This window comes from Schistocerca gregaria, chromosome 1, assembly GCF_023897955.1.
Source record: "Schistocerca gregaria isolate iqSchGreg1 chromosome 1, iqSchGreg1.2, whole genome shotgun sequence".
NCBI classification, from domain to species: domain Eukaryota; kingdom Metazoa; phylum Arthropoda; class Insecta; order Orthoptera; family Acrididae; genus Schistocerca; species Schistocerca gregaria.
In genome coordinates, this window is record NC_064920.1 from 1125474065 (window position 1) to 1125492240 (window position 18176).

At 37.7% G+C, this 18176-nt stretch overlaps 1 protein-coding gene across 6 annotated transcripts in view; it reads left to right on the forward strand.

Annotated features, from left to right (window-relative positions):
* The window catches only part of LOC126283788 (scoloptoxin SSD14-like), a 506030-nt gene that overhangs the window by 458579 nt on the left and 29275 nt on the right, over positions 1–18176 (forward strand). For all 6 annotated transcript variants that reach the window (XM_049982303.1, XM_049982302.1, XM_049982301.1 and 3 more), the window contains 2 exons: positions 12195–12444; positions 16159–16349. In XM_049982303.1, the coding sequence (XP_049838260.1) occupies positions 12195–12444; positions 16159–16349 (441 nt within the window). The remainder of the gene's footprint in view (positions 1–12194; positions 12445–16158; positions 16350–18176) is intronic.

Consider the following 18176-nt stretch of genomic DNA (forward strand, 5'->3'; position numbering starts at 1 on the left):
TCCTTTAGGAATGGTCAGTTTCCTGAACAATTAAAGTACTCAGTAGTAAAGCCACTTTATGAAAAGGGAGAAAGGGATAATGTAGACAATTTTAGACATATTTCTATGTTTGCTAAAGTTATTGAAAATGCTGTGTATGTAAGCATAATTGATCATTTTATACCACACGATTAGCTGTCAAATGTACCGTTCGGCTTTAGAAGTCATTTAACAACTAAAAATGCTGTATTCTTTTTTCTCTGAGGTACTGGATGGCTTAAACAAAAGGTTTCGAATGCTTGGCATCTTTTTTGATTTAACTAAGACATTTGATTGTGTTGATCACAAAATATTGCTCCAGAAGTCGGACCATTACAGAACACGGGGAGTAGCTCACAATGGGTCACCTCTTACTTTAGCAAGAGACAGCAAAAGGTCATTGTTTACAATGTTCAGAATGACTATGATATGGGGCCTGAGTGGGGTACGGTCAAATGGGGGTTGACCGAGGGATCGGTGTTGGGGCCATTCCTGTTCCTTATTTATATAAATGGTATGCTCTCTAGTATTATGGGCAACTCTAAAATATTTCTGTTTGCTGATGTATTAGTAAAATATGTTGGGTGCAACACTGGCTAAGTTTCGAATAGTGCAGTTCATGACCTAAGTTCATGGCTCGTAGAAAATAAACAAATGCTAAATCACAGTAAGACTCAGTTTTTATGGTTTTTAACACACAATTCAACAAAACCGGACGTTTGTTCAAATTTGTACGTGTTCAGATAGATAGTAAGCAGTCGTGGAAAGCCCACATTCAAGATCTTGTTCAAAGACTTAATGCTGCCATTTTTACTGTTTGAACGTATCTGGAGTGTGTGTGTGTTCAACACGAAAATTAGTCTACTGTGCTTATTTCATTTGCTTACATTGTATGGTATTATATTTTGGGTAACTCTTCCCATTCTAAAAAGGTACTTTTGGTTCATAAATGGGTGGTGTGGGCAGTGAGTGGTGTAAGTTCGTGATCCTCTTTTCGACATCTTTTCATGAGTCTGGGTATTTTGACATTGGCCTCTCAATATATACATTCCGTACTGTCATTTCTTGTTAACAATATTAGCTTATTCCCAAGAATAAGCAGCTTTCACTCAGTTAATACTTGGCAGAAATCAAACCTACATTTGGGTCTTAACTCTTGTGCAGGAAGGGGTGCAGTATACTGCTGCATCCATTCTCAGTAAGCTACCACACAAATTCAAAAAATCTTAGCAGTAATCCACGCACTTTCAAATCGAAACTGAAGAGTTTCCTCATGGCTCACTCCTTCTATTCTGTCGAGGAGTTTCTTGAAAAATTAAGCTGATTCTTGCTACACTGTTGATTGCATTTTCATAAACTTATGGATTGACTTTTTTCAGGTTCATAAACATATTAGTTTTGTCTGTTAGTACATGAAATTATAATGTAAAATAACACATTCCATGACCTTGGAGATTTGCTCCTCAATTTGGTCTTATGGAACTTGATGTGCAAATAAATAAATAAATAAAATAGGCAGTAAAATAATGAATGACACACTGAGCAAGGACGACATCAAAAGCAGAGTAGCAATGGCAAAAAGGGCATTCCTGGCGAAGAGAAGTCTATGTGTAGAAGTGAGAAGTCTATGTGTATCAAAGATAGGCTGTAATTTGAGGAAGAAATTTCTGAGAATGTACATCTTGAGTACAGCATTGTATGGCAGACATGGACTGTGGGAAAACTGGAACAGAAGATATTTGAAATATTTGAGATATGGAGCTACAGACGAATGTTGAAAAGTAAATCGACTGATAAGGTATGGAATGAGGAGGTTCTGTGCAGAATTGGAGAGGAGAGGAATGTGCAGATAACAATGATAAGGAGAAGGGACGGGATGATACGACATCATGTTAAGACATGAGGGAATGACTTCGATGGTACTAGAGTGTAGAAGGCAGAAACTGCAGAGGAATACAGAGGTTGGAATACATCCGACAAATGATCGAGGGCATAGGTGGCAAGTGCTACTCTGAGATAAAGATGTTGGCACACGAGAGGAATTCATGGCAGGGTGCATCAAACCAGTCAGAAGACTGATGACATATAACACACCCAGTCCTTAATTATTGTTAAATGGAATATGTCGGACACCCATGTTCCCCTAATTCTCTTGAGCAGTGTACAATGCAATTTGAGTCAGTGCCCCTGTGTAGCATGTTCTGTATTAGTCTACAGAGGTCACCATGTGGTATCCCTTCCTATTCTTAAAGGAGAGCCCATGAGAATTCTTGGATATTCTGTCATGAATAGGGTGACCCTGTCAAGTGTGTCCCACGTGTGCACCATGGGGTTTAGGTAGGGAGTCACTGCGGCCTTATTACTTCGCTGTCCAGGTTTTACAAGGTATCCTTGCTGACACCCACCACATAGGCCCTAGCATTAGAAGGAATTCAGAGCCATCACCATATGTAGCTGCCACCAGGATCTGTTCTATTTATTGCCTGGTAGTAAAATGACCGTGGACAACAGCAAGATCCGTATGGCATTATAGAATCTTGGCCGACTCTGTCAATTTTATGGACAACATTTGCCAGGTACAACTCGTCATGGGTCCCCACATATGAATACAGTCATCACCTTGCATCAGAGGATATATGGACTCGTCTGTGACTAACATGGTTCGTCAGTGATGAAGTTTCCATTTGACATGGGGCAGCAGAAATGAAGGTGAGCTGCAAGATGTCATGTCAAAAACCAGAATCAAGAATGGATAAAAACACACACACACACACACACACACACACACACACACACACACACACACAGGAACAAAAAGAGTCACAGCAAATCTCATAAAATGCCGATACCCAGTACCTTCTACCCTGTGCAATCATGATGAGGTCTAGACAACTTAATATAGATATTTCCATCCTGATTGCTCCACCAGTGCAGCCTTGTGGACCTCATCTTGGCAACTTCTAATACAGTGGTGTAAATGAAACAATGTCCTTTCAGCATAAAATTTGATTTTGGAAACATTTATTTATCGCATGCGAAAGTAATAAGGAATGGTGAGTTTGATTCCAACCATTAGCTCTCTAGAATTAGGATTAAACTCTTATCTAATGAAATAAAATAAAACATGCAAAAACTTTAAAGACTGACTTAATACAACAAATGAATTCCTTTAAAACTATAGAGATGAAATTGACATTGTAAATAGTTTCTGATAGTGTAACGTAATTGATAGATAAAAAAAAATCTATTCACTAAGCAGTAGCACAACAAACATGTAAAAAAAACTATGGTGAGTAGATTTTTTTATCTACCCAATTATATTCTGTTGTCAGGATGAAATTAAAATAGCTAAGCATGACAATTGACCAGAACTATCTGAAGAAATTGATAATGTTGCAAAAAAAACCTGTGGTTCAATAAAAATAAAAGGAAAATATGATGGAATCAAATGTATGTGAAGAAGCTATAATAGCCTGCAATGTCTTGAGCAACATTTTTCACTTAGAGTAGAAGCTTGCTACCCAGTTAAATGCACCAAGAAGAAATAATGGGAGAGCTACATATCTCTTTCATAGTATATGCCTTTCATCCCAGTTCCGGACCAAGCTCCATAGTCTACTATGGACTGCCAAAGATAGACAACTTTCCCAAGTCTCATCTTTCGTAGTGGTGTTTCTAATCATGCATCAGTCCTTGTTGAGCACCTTGTGACATATTTTTCAGCATTTTCAGTACATTAGTCATCTCTTTATCCTTTACCCCTCTCCCCCAATCCCTTTCATAACCCTTATTTATATAATGACCCTTCTACCAGAACTGCTTCTTCAGGCCCCTGGCTTTTCATGTACAGTCCCAAGCCCAGATTTGATTCATAATCAGATGATTCAATGTCAGTGTTATCTGTTCAAACTGGAGGACAAGTGTCGTCATCCTGATCCTTAAACTATCTGCTATCTTGCTTGCAGATCTGTCCAGCCCATATACTTTTACTTCTCATTTAAATGTTTCTTAACAATTTGTCCATTTTATTTGGACTGTTGAGCTCCGTGGCCGTGGATAATGATATTTCACTGAAAAAATACGGCAACCAGCCACTTTTTAATGCGTTTTTTTTATTTACGCCAATATGCATTTCGGGTTTGCACCCATCTTCAGCTGGCAAATTACATGGATCTTCAGTTACTACAGTAGTACAATCTCGGCAGCAGTTTGGATGCTGCAGCAGGCATTCTCCTCTCCTTATTTTCTCCTGGCTTTTCTTCTTTTTTCCAACAACACACACTTTTTATCACGTATTTTGCACAGGCGCACTGCGTTATCCGCCATGTTGCCGACTAGCCAGTGAGTGAGATCCATGTAATTTGCCAGCTGAAAATGGGTGCAAACCCGAAATGCATATTGGCGTAAATAAAAAACACATTAAAAAGTGGCTGGTTGCCATATTTTTTCAGTGAAATAAATGTTTATCTCTAGCTTCAATGTTGCTTCCAGTGCCTAGATTCTACCACTTGCATATACTATCACAATTTGATCAAATGACTGGCTGACGGCTCTAACTCAAGTTAGGCTATTATATGAACAAGAGACAGATGACACTACCATATAGGAAGGTGTTCATTTTTTTCTGCATGCTCTTAGAGACTGAAACAGTACAGAAATAGCTTGAAGATGGTTTGATGAACCATCTGCTAGGCATTTAAGCATGAATTGCAGAGTAATCCTATAGATACAGATATCTGACTGATTTGGTGAATATTTAACTAAAAGAACCCATTATTTTGTATTGGATGGGAATGTTCAACAGAAGTGAAAGTAACACTAGATATGCTCCAAGGAAGTGTAATAGAATCCGTAATGTTCTCAACAGATATGAAAGATTATTTGCTGAGCTGTTGCCTACAGGAAATATCATTGGAGGGTTGTAAAGAGAGATTAGATTGGATTAATACTTGGTCCATAGATCATGAATATGACACTTCGTAATGATGTGGAACGTGTCAGGTTAATAAAAGATGTCTGTACAAGATATTGCAATACACAAAATATTGCGTGACACTAATGTTTAAGCTAGTTTTTTCCTCCTCCTTTAATTTACATCTAAAAATTCAGCCAGTGAGTAGGAAGAGTTATCATCTAGAAATTCTTTTAATTTATTTTTAAATGTTGGTTGACTATCTGTCAGGCTTTTGATTCTGTTTGGTAGGTGACCAAATACTTTTGTGGCAGCATAATTTACCCCTTTCTGTGCCAAAGTCAGATTTAACCCTGCATAGTGAAGATCATCCTTTCTCCTGGTGTTATAGCTATGCACGCTGCTATTACTTTTGAACTGGGTAAGATTATTAACAACAAATTTCATAAGTGAATATATATACTGTGAGGTTACTGTGAGGATCCCTAGATCCTTAAATAGATGTCTGCAGGATGACCGTGGGTGGGCTCCAGCAATTATTCTGATTACACGTTTTTGAGCAATGAATACTTTTCTACTCAACAATAAATTACCCCAGAATATGATGCCATACGAAAGCAGTGAATGAAAGTAGGCATAGTAAGCTAATTTACTGAGATTCTTGTCACCAGAATTAGCAATAACCCTAATAGCATGCGTAGCTGAACTCAGACGTTTCAGCAGACCATCAATGTGTTGCTTCCAGTTTAACCTCTCATCAATGGCCACACCTAAAAATTTTGAAAATTCTACCTTAGCTACAGACTTCTGTTCAAAGTCTATATTTATTACTAGAGTTGTGCCATTTACTGTACAGAACTGTGTATACTGTGATGTATCAAAATTTAAAGAGAGCCCGTTTGCTGAGAACCACTTAATAATTTTGTGGAAAACATCATTTACAATTACATCACTTAGTTCTTGGTTTTTGGATATTATTACTATACTTCTATCATCAGCAAAAAGAACTAACTTTGCATCTTCATCAATGTGGAATGGTAAGTCATTAATGTATATCAAGAACAGTAAAAGACCTAAGACCGAACCCTGTGGGACCCCGTACTTGATAGCCCCCAGTTTGAGGAATCAGCTCTTGTTTTAACATTACATGAATCACTTATTTCAACTAAAGAAATCCAGAAAGACTGGACAAAACTTCCACTTAGTGTAATGTGGACAAATGCAGTACAAAGGGAAGCAAACAAAATATTAAATTCATTGCAATGATTCTGGAGAAGTGCAGAGCATCTGCCAAATAAATAGCATCCTGATGCTAGTGAAAGCAGTTCTGGTGGCTTAGTCCAGTATTTGGAGTCAAGTAGCCATGACCACACACACTGAATGGATCCATACACATGTTGTTAAGGGTGTAACCAGTCAGCATAGGGAACTTAAATGAGAAGCTTGATATAGAAGGTGCTGTGGTTCATGTGAAAATCTAATTGGTAAATTCAGAGAATCTATACTCGGGAAAAACTGTGTCATTATTCTGGTGCCACCATTGCATATCTCATATAGGGCTCATGTGACTAAGAGGAGAGATCAGGACACATACGGATTGGAATCATGTTGAATTGACACTTTTGAATCCATTTGTAAGGGTGGTTAGCCTACAGCTTCATCTCTGCAATTGTGTTTCAAAAGTTCAACTTCTCTTTAAATGATTCACTCATTTGCAAGCAAAATTTCATGCTGCATTGTTGCTTCCATAATCAAGAATCACAACAGTTCTCACATCCTCTATCATATCACCACCTCTTCATTATCTCCCATCTTCTTTGTTTGCCATCCCTTGCCAACGCACCAGCCCATCTTCCCCCACTTCTCTCCCGTTTCGCTTCTTTTTTTCCCCACCTCCCTGCCTTAGCTTTCCAGTTCCTGTACATTTCACCAGGGAGCATCCCCTCCCCCTGCCACATCCATACACTACTATCCCTTCCTTTTCCCTGCCCCCTCCAGATTGCTGCTTCCACCCCATATGATAGTTGCATTCTGGCCCGAGCTGCCGGAGTTGACGGTCATATGTGCATGAGGTGTGCTTGCATGTGTGTATGAATGAAATGTGTTTCCCTTTTGTTGATAATGGCTGTGGCTGAAAGCTTCGTGTAAATGTCTTTTAATCCTGGCTTTCTGCAACTGGACATGCACGTAGCAATCTCTTTTCCTATGTTGTTGATATTCTTATCAGGAGTTTCCATTATTTGATTTGGTTTAATGAATTTTTACCACTTTTCACTCAAATAACACTTCAGGAGACAAGCTTTCAACAAAACACAGCAATGAAGTTGTGATGGATACAGGACTCCTATGCTACATCACCAGAGCACTTCATTGCCACATAGTCAATAACATTTTGTGTGGCATTCATATGTTAAATCTTGAGTTTCATGTTAGTATGCATAATGAAAGTATAAATTCATTAAAATGATTTTGGAATGATATAATAGAAAGCTCTACTAGTGGAGAAGATTGACCAAGAGTGGTTATCTCATGTGAAGATTTTCCTTATCATTGTTCTATTTGAGCAGGATAGCAATGAGATTTACACTCACACGTGCTCCTCTGTTTCTCAATTGTCAGACGTGCAGATTTGATCGGCAAAAATAACTAGCACACAGTGTGCTAGTTATTAGGCAATGTAACCACTGTGACCATGAGTATAGATATGTGAACACCAAGTAAATAATCTTCACCAGTTTATTCCCAGACACAGCTTACAATAAAATGCACACGATGCCATTCTGCCATAACTGCCTCTCTTGCTCTAACCCGAATAACTGCAGACTTACTGAGAGTTGTCACTGAGATATTAAAAACACTGACACTTTGTGTGATCCTCTGCCAGTTATGCAGTTACTTCCCTGAAAGTCAGCCACTTTCAGGCATCCAATTACATGGGGGTGGAAGTGGTCTGTGACGGGTGTCAACTGGTACCAACACAAGTAGTTGGTCAGTATTTCCAAGATGGTGTCAGCTACACTCATGTGCACATGCCTTAATTACTATCTGCAAACCCTTACACTACTATATTTTCCCAATTTGTATACTTTTATTCAATTACTGTGAATAGGGAAATGTCTTTCCACATAAATGATGCTTGTTTCCAATAATGAAGCATGTTACAGTTTAATTTTGTGGGCTGCAGTACTGATGAATATATCTTACAACCAGTCGTAAGAACAGATGTAGTAAGAAAAAACTATTTACTTCCTTAAAGGATTTTTCACTTGGTTGTAAGAAACCACCTTAAATCATAGAGAAACTTTGATATTTAAACACATTAGTCCAAAATAATTATGTATCATATACAGAGCAGAAAAGTGTTCACCAATAACTAGAATAATCACTTATATCAGAGTTGGTAAGGGCATGAAGTAATTGTCATTTATCTTGAGTGCTCAGTCATCTGTCAGTAGGTGCTTGAAAAATAATAGAACATAAGTATATTGTAGGTACCTGAAGGAGGAAATAGTCAGTCATTGAAAATTGAGGATTGAGTACTGATAAAGACAGAATACTGAGATGAAAATAATGGAATCCAAACAATGAGATGCAAATTCCAGGTAATATAAAAAAGTAATGTTGTTATTCAGGGACAAATGATTAATTTGGATTTCTATGAAGATGTTATTGATAGGAAAAAATGGCTCTGAGCACTATGCAACTTAACTGCTGAGGTCATCAGTCGCTTAGAACGAATTAAACCTAACTAACCTAAGGACATCACACACATCCATGCCCGAGGCAGGATTCGAACCTGCGACCGTAGCGGTCACTCGGCTCCAGACTGAAGCACCTAGAACTGCACGGCCACTACGGCCGGCATTGATAGGAAAAAAGTTGGAAAAATTCAAAGGTAGGAATTCCTTCATTAAGAAAAGTAAAGCATGGCCAGTGATTGTTCATATCTTTACCCAGTCCTAACAAAACAGGCTAGTAAATAAAGGTTGTATGATAAACTGAATGAAGATGTGGGAGGAATGGGAAAGGAGTGTTTCAGTAAAGGAGAGACAAAGAGAAAATGAGAGAGAGAGAGAGAGAGAGAGAGAGAGAGAGAGAGAGAGAGAGAGAGAGAGAGAGAGAGAGAGAGGTGATGTACAAAAAGTATTTAATGTGTATCTGTGTTACAGTTTTTACCAGATATCAGAGAGACTTTAATTCAAAGGGAAAAATGTAATGGCTATTGGTACAAATAAGGTTTTGTCCATAGCATTTCATCCTGTATGAACGTTGGACAGATGAGCTAATTGAATCAATATGCAAATTGACAGATCATCCCATCTTTACATACATTTTGAATTTTGGTGGACAGGAATTAGAATGCAATAGGTCTGGGTGATAAATTTTGCTTATAGGGCGGAAAGATGTAAATAGAGGGACAGGAGTGAAAATAGTGTACTAAAAGCTATTTTTAGGGGTCCATGCCCCAATCTGTAAACACAGGAGCCTTATAGGATCTGTCTGTCTGTCTGTCTGTCTGTCTGTCTGTCTGTCTGTCTGTCTGTCTGTTTCTCAAACTGTTAAGTGCCCCCCCCCCCCCCTCCCCCCCCTCTTCATGTCATACATTTGGTATTCAGAAACTCTCGTCAAAACGTGTTGGGGTACTTCTCGTTGACCTAGAATTGTGAAATTTGACAAAGAGCAAGCTTTTGCAGTACAAGTAAAGTAAAACAAAATCTGACAATTCTTGAATTGTAATAATATCACATAAAAATATTTTTTTTTGCCATTGGAACACACATTGCATTCATCATTTTAACTGATGGTACTGATCCTCCATGGTACACAAATCGGGTCAGCTTGCTGTTGCAGAAGCAGCAAAAAAGCATGCCAAATTTAAAAGAATGCAAAATCCTCAATACTGGAAAAGTTTTACAGAAGTTCGAAATATAGCATGTACTTCAGTGCAAGATGCTTTTAATAATTTCCACAATGAAACTCTGTCTCAAAATCTGGCAGAAAACCCAGAGAGATTCTGGTTATACATAAAGGCACACCAGTGGCAAGACGCAATCAATACCTTCACTGCATGATAACGGTGAAGTCACTGATGACAGTGCCACTAAAGCAGTGTTATTAAACATGTTTTTCTGAAACTTCCTCACCAAAGTAGACTAAGTAAATATTCCTAAATTCCAATCAAGAATAACTGCCAAGATGAGAAACATAGAAGTAGATATCCTCAGTGTCGCAAAGCAGCTTAAATATCTTAATAAAGGCAAGGCTTCTGGTCCAGACTGTATACCAGTCAGGTTCCTCTCAGAGTATCCTGATACAATAGCTCCAAATTTAGTAATTATATACAACCACTTGCTCACAGAAATATCCGTACCTAAAGATTGGAAAATTGCTCAAGTCACACAAAAACCCCAAAAGGGAAGTAGGAGTAATCCGTTGATTTACAGGCCCATATCACTAATGTCAATTTGCAGTAGGGTTTTGGAACATATGCTATATTAAAACATTATGAAGTACCTCGAAGAAAATGATTTATTGACACATAGTCAGTGTGGATTCAGAAAATATTGTTCTTGCGAAACACAACTTGCCCTTTATACTCGAAGTAATGAGTGCTGTCAACAGGGGATGTCAAATTGATTCCATATTTTTAGACTTCCAGAAGGCTTTAGACACCATTGCTCACAAGCATCTTCTAACCAAACTGCATGTCTATGGAATATCGCCTCAGTTGTGCAACTGGATTTGCGATTTCCTGTCAGAAAGGTCACAGTTCGTAGTAGTAGACTGAAAGTCATCGAGTAAAACAGAAGTAATATCGGGCGTTCCCAGAAGTAGTGTTATAGGCCCTCTATTGTTCCTGATCTATATTAACGACATAGGAGAAGATCTCAGCAGCCGTCTTAGATTGTTTGCAGATGAAGCTGTCATTTACTGTCTTGTAAAGTCATCAGATGACCAAAACGAATTGCAGATTGATTTAGGTAAGATATCTGTATGGTGCGAAAAGTGGCAGTCTACCCTGAATAAAGAAGTGTGAAGTTATTCACATGAGTACTAAAAGAAATCCACTAAATTTCGATTACATGATAAGTCACACAAATCAGGAGGCTGTAAATTCATCTGAATACTTAGGGATTACAATTACAAATAACTTAAATTGGAACAATCACATAGATAATGTTGTAGAGCAAACCGAAGGCTGTGATTCGGTGGCAGAATACTTAGAAGTTTCAACAGGTCTACTAAAGAGACTACTTACACCACACTTGTCAACCATATTCTGGAGTACTGCTGTGCAGTGTGGGATCCGCATCAGGTGGGACTGACGGATGACATTGAAAAACTACAAAGTACGGCAGCTCGTTTTGTATTATCGAGAAATAGGGGAGATGGTGCCACAGACATGATATGTGAATTGGAGTGGCAATCATTAAAACAAGGGTGGTTTTTATTTTTCCAGTGGGATCTTCTCTTGACATTTCAATCACCAGTTTTCTCCTCCAATTGTGAAAACATTCTGTTGGCACCCACCTACATAGGGAGAAATGATCATCACAATAAAATAAGAGAAATCAGGGCTCACACAGAAAAATTTAAGTGCTCGTGTTTCCTGTGCGCCATTCGAGAGTGCAACTGTAGAGAGACAGCTTGAAGATGGTTCATTGACCACTGTGCCAGACACTTTATTGTGAACAGCATTGTAATCACGTAGGTGTAGATGTAGATCTGTCAGAAGCAAAATAGATGAACACTACTGCATGCACACTTGCAGAGTGTAAAGAGGAATGAATGTTCCACAGGCATTTGGAGGAGACTGAGAATATTGAGTATGTATCATTCTTATAGGATTCTTCACTTTAGGAATCAGCTGAACAACTTCAGTGATTAAAAGCGTTTACAAGACTGGTGGCTGGGTAGTTTAAGGGGAAAAAAGACCAATTCACTTTAAAGAGAAAGCTATGGTAAAGCTGACTGAGGAATGGTGCAAGAAGTACAAAACAGCAAATTGATAGCCATTTTGTAATGTATTTGATGCTAAAACAACTTGTCTGTGCATTTATACTCAGTGGCAGAGTTTTTGGCAACAGTAACAAACTATACAAATGAACCAATTCAGAGTTGCTCTCTGCTTAACTGCTAGATAAATGAAATCAGTTGTCATTCGTGTAATGCACTGTTGCCGTGATGTCCATTTGTTGTTTAACTCTAGTTTTTGTTTTTAGCTTACTGTTGCAAATTGTAACTAGGTTTACATTTTTCTTAGGGCTGTGTGGGAGTCACCTGTGACAGCAGAGCTTCATGGAAAGCATACCTTATACAGTGTCCCTCCACCTGGAAGTGGCATTCTCCTGGCATTCATACTGAATATCTTAAATGGGTACAACTTCACAGCATCAAGTGTTTCAGATTTAAATCAAACTATAACAACATACCACAGAACAGTTGAAGCATTTAAATATGCTTATGCACGCAGAACAGAATTGGGAGATCCACACTTCCTCAACATTAGTCAGGTAAGAGCAGTCTGTTATTTTTAATCATCTTAGCCAGCATATTGTGAGCAGTAAACCCTGTTCTTGAAGTACTATAGCTCTATGTGTGCCTTAATTCTTGGATTCATCTTGCTACTATGTAACAAGAAATAGTAATCATTACTTTTTTTACAACAACAAACAGAAAACGAGTAAAGACGACCGCTCGCATGAGTATGTTGTGATGTCGCTTCGACTATCTTTAACATTCGCCTTGAAACATTCCTATAAAATACAGTATGACTTATACACCTTAAGGTGATGAACCTAGAAAAGCACACACTTAGGCAAAATCTTTAGCAGTGTGGTACTGATTTACATGAATAATTAAGAGTTGCAGAACATTTCATTACAAAAAAAAATTTAATGCATTTTTAATGCAATTTTATTGTAGCAACCATTGTTATGTCACATGGTACTCATGACACTGTCGCACTGTACTCACTACATGCTCTAATTATAAGTCAGTTTCGACTATTCAGTTTTTGAAAGCTATAATTCAGAAATTTATGGTCATTGTGATTCACTCACTTGCTAATTGACAACATGATAAAGTATGTTTGTATATGAATGATGCAGATAAAGGGACTAATCAGGTACGTGACTTCCAGAATGTTGGTCTGGATTGTGAGGCTCTTTATTGACTGCTTTTATAGTGTATGTTAAATCAGACACGGTAGTTGGCTTAGAAACTTGTACAACTGGGTGGGGCTTGGCTTTCTATCTGTCTTATCTGTGATAGTGTATTCACTGTGCTGTACCTAGTAACTTATCTGCATACCAATTTTTTATTCGCTATTAGACTTACTACTGCATTACCACAATTTGGTACTTCACTTATTCTCACATGTCTAACATATCCGTTCTCCTTTTCAAATATTTTAACCTACTTACCTGATTAAAGGATCTAAGGTTTCATGCTCTGATCTGTAGATTGTCAATTTCCTCCTTAGTATTCCATGCGCAGAGATCTGAATGGATGACTATTTTTACCTCTGTGAATATTTTACCCATGAGAATGCCATCATTTGACCATACAACAAAGATGTATTCCCTCATGATAATAATGGCTTTACTGTCCCTTTGCTTTAAACTGTTTGCAGTGCTGGTACAGCAAAGCTATGGTGGCTGATGTTAAAAGGCCAGATACGTCACATCCAAACTGTTGCTCCCGCAACTACTGGAAAGGTTCCTGCCCCTCTCCAGATATGACACATTTGCCTGTTCTCTTCCCAGATACCTCTCCATTGTGGTTGCACCTTCAGTATGGCTATCTGCAAGGTCTGTGGTTTGTGGGGCAGTATTGTGTAATTTAAATTCCAGAACCACTCGTCCTCAAAGTTCTATGAATAAGTCTTAAACTAATATAACCTGAAATGAGTCATCAATGCAAACATATTGAATCAACTATCACTGGTCAATGACAGAGGTATCCATTTGCTCAGGGGACATTTTGCAGAAAAATTTCCCATCGCCAGGATTCATGGAAATTAATGCTGGGTTGGGGAACAAATGGCGTAAGTGGTAGTATGGGTAGTGGAAGTAGTGAGTCGTGCTGTGGACATCCGCAAGGTAGACAAATTCAGTTCATGTGTTTCATTAATGCATTGTTCCATCTTTGTTGTGGTCATCATTTAACTAACTAGCTAGCTAGCAATGGAAAATCAAGCAACATTGAATACAGGTTGATACATGAAACCACTTCTTTAGTGTACCTGGACTTAATCTCCAATTACCTAACATGTTAAATGAATGCCTAGCTAGTTTGGAAAAGTGAGATTTAGGAAAGGTGAGAATGATGGAAAAGTCACATAGAACCCTGAGTCATGGGAGACTTACTGGACAGGATGAGAAAGAAAGACTGATGTTTAGTGACTGGACTGGACAAGATCTGAAAACCTGAGAACTTAGTTAAAAGATGGGTAATAAGCAAGACAGAGATTACTGACAGAACATCATGCAGAAATTAATGAGAGTGGAATGCTAAGTGCATTATGTATGGTAGATTGGGGGGGGGGGGGGGGGGGATAAAATATATAGAAAACTAAAAGGGAGTAGAGAACAGAATAGACACTGAGAAGAAATTCTTAGACTGAATATATTAATGTAGATGAAGGCCAGATGGGTATCAAGAATCAAAGGCCTGTTAAATAATCAGTTCCCACCAGAGAAGAATAAAGATGGCATGTGTGGTAAAACAGGCCCCAAGTTCATGTCTGTCATGTTGTCGAGCATGCTCTGGCGAAAAGCTATACTATCCTAGGTGAGGTGGGCAAAATGTCAGACTGAATGGGCCTCATTTCAGGGCATAGTTTTAGGAAGTCATAGCCTTGTTAAAGTAGCTGATTAGTACATTCAAGATGAGGATAGTATTAGTGACAAGAGGTGGCCTCCTAAATTGTTTTGTGGAGGGTACCAAAGTTGGATGTGTTGGTCTGGTATATCTGCTTTTTAACTAGGCTGTTGGGGTAAGTATGCCCAGTAAAGCTGATGTGAGAATGGTAGTGTAATTGCTGCAAAGAGTATATATCTGAACTAATACATTTGCCTCGAATGCCAAGACTCTATGGGAGGGAACACTTGACTTGGAAAGTATGGCAACTGTCTAAATGATAACTTGTTTATCATTCTTTCTTTCTTTCATTCACGAATATCGTTCTGTGATAAATAAATATGTAGAGATCCATATCACTCTTCCAGATTGATATATATAACACCACATAATTCCCCCCCCCCCCCCCCCCCCCTGCTTGGACAAATAATTTTGCAACAAGTTCAGTTTCTATGTGTAACATATTTGTTAATTTAAGCGAATTCATATTGACTTTTACATTTTCCATCAGTCCTCTTATATAAATATCTGTATCTGCTGCTGTATTATAAATCTTACAGGTATAGTATTAGGAAATTTAATTTTATTTATTGGAAGTCCCTCTGTGTTTCATAATACACCAGTGGGTTATGTCTCAGTTGTCATTAAAGTACTGTCCTTTATGCATTAACACAATCTTTTCTTAACAAGACTAATATTCAGCTTTAATGTTTATCACAACATACTCCTTTTATTGAGCCTGAATTTGTTGTTAAATATTACTGTATCTTCATAACATAAAATTTCTCACATTGAAAATTAAACTTCACTGTTGACTATGATGGTACCAATATCAAAATTAAAAAGGATACAATATTTAGTGAACTTTATCCATAATGGATGCAGGTGAATTCCGTGACTGTTATTTGTAGGGTGTAGACTAACAACCACTGCCAGTTGTAATAGGAGGTGATTTTATTTAACACATGACCAGTTTAAAGATTGTGCCCATCTTCATGTGGTTTACATGCATGTATTTATTTCCACTGTGTGTTGGAGTTCTCTGTTGAAATGAAAAGCAAATCATATCATGGTGACTAAATAGACACAACTGAGACAATTAATGTGTGGCTCATTATTGTTGTTGTAATTATTATTATTTTTATTTTTTAAGAGGACTGCTTGCAATGAAAACAGGAGATTACTTTAAAATGCGAAAGAGTAAAGGACAAAGTGTCTGAAAATGTGCCAGTTAGTGTTAAGGACTACATGTTTTGCACATATACTATAGTTTGATATAATAAATGTTTTTTATTTATTTATGTGTTTTACGTTGCTAGATGCTAGATTTCATCAAAATAAATACAAACGTGCAATAATTACAGGTTGTCAACATGCTTCAGTCAAAGGAATATGCAGAGACAGTTAGAAGGAAGATTAATGATACACAAACTTACCAAGATCCAAAACACTATGGTGCTGTCTTTTACAACAAGGATGATCACGGAACGGCACATATATCAATAATAGGACCTAATGGGGATGCAGTCTCTGTTACAAGCACTGTGAACATCTAGTAAGTATATTTGTGTGTGTGTGTGTGTGTGTGTGTGTGTGTGTGTGTGTGTGTGTAGTCTCTTGATAGTTAAAGTTGACTGGGACAACACTGAACTGTTGAAAACTCAGCCTATTGAAATTTATGGGGAGAAGAAATAAAGTGAAGTTGAAAAGAATACACGTCTCAGAATATGAACTTTATTAAAACAAAGTGCTTATGTAGGTATTTACATTGGGAGAATAACCGTTTTAACTAGAGTATGATAATAATCTACTTCATGAAATAAAGATGTAGCATCCTTTGTTTGATGTAGCAGGAATGTTGCCATGCAGCAATATCTTGCCAGTGTCTGCACAACAGTTTACAGTTGCTGTTGCCTCAGGCTGCTGTTCATGGCGGCCTAAAGTGCGGCATAGCCATGGGTGGGACATGTTACAGCCTCGGTCTCGTCATCATCACCACCACTCTCTCACTGTGTTGGGGTGTTAACCATGTCAATTATAGAAGTCTGTGTCACTTCCAACAATTTAATCAGTCAGTTATTTCCAAGTTTTCTCTCTTCACAGTCTGGCAACCATCTGATTAAATGACACAACGGGTGATCACCTCATCGTCAACATTTTCTGTTATTTTAGGCCTACTTTCCAGTAGAGTTTCTCTCTTGACTTAGAAATTGTATTTGACTTTACCTTGCTAAAAGGCTTGCTGATACATTCTACAGTGTTCTTCAGTAACTTACTTTAAAGCTTCTGCAATGTTTTCATTGTATCCCAAATGCAAGATTGGTTGTAGCAATCGCCAACAATACTGTTCCTTCAGGCATTCCAGAATGCCCTGATCAATTATCTGAACCAAACTGGAATAAGAATAAGAATCTTTATTAGCAGTTCAGTATTTTCTTATACAATGGGCTTCGTCAATAATTTCAATTACAGTATAAAGATCGTTATATTCTCATAACAATGGATAAATAAATCATATGAAATTTAGTGTAGTACAATAGCACACACTTGGAATTTTATATATTATTAATTTTACAATACAAAGGAAAACATTATACAGATTTATATTAAGGAGGGAGTATTCACGTTGATGAGACTGTCATTATCATATACATGTTGATAACACTATGTCACTATCCTAAGCTATTCATACAAATTTAGGTCCTACTACAGGCAGAGGTACCTTTCTCTATGTCAAAACAGCAAATCTGCCATATTACAGTCTTTAAATTCATCAACTGAGTAAAATGCTTTACCTTCAAGCCATTGACCCAATGTTGTCTTAAATTTACTTTTAGATACTGTTTGTACAATTTTAGGGAGCATATTAAACAGTTTGAGGCCTTTGCCTTTACAAATGTCTGCTTGTGTCTGTGTACGTGCGGATGGATATGTGTATGTGCAGGTGTGTGTGTGTGTGTGTGTGTGTGTGTGTGTGTGTGTGTGTGTGTGTAGAAGCAACCGTCGCTTGCGAAAGCTAGAAATTTTGTGTTTGTGTGTTTTATTTATTGTGCCTGTCTACCGGCGCTTTCCCGCTTGGTAAGTCTTGGAATCTTTGTTTTTAATATAACTATTATGTTTTAATATATTTTTCCCATGTGGAAGTTTCTTTCTATTTTATTTATAACTATTGTGTATCTTAGACAGTCTACAGTATGGCAGATCAATTGTGTGGTTTCGTCTTGTATTGTGGGTGTGGACAGATGACCTAAGGGGATATTGAGCTATGTTTTCTTTTACGTGTAGTAAGCAATAATAGATGTACAAACAAGGAACTGTCATGATGTTAAGTTTTTTGAAATGTTCCCTGCATGTATCCCTAGGAGATAAACTCACTATACAT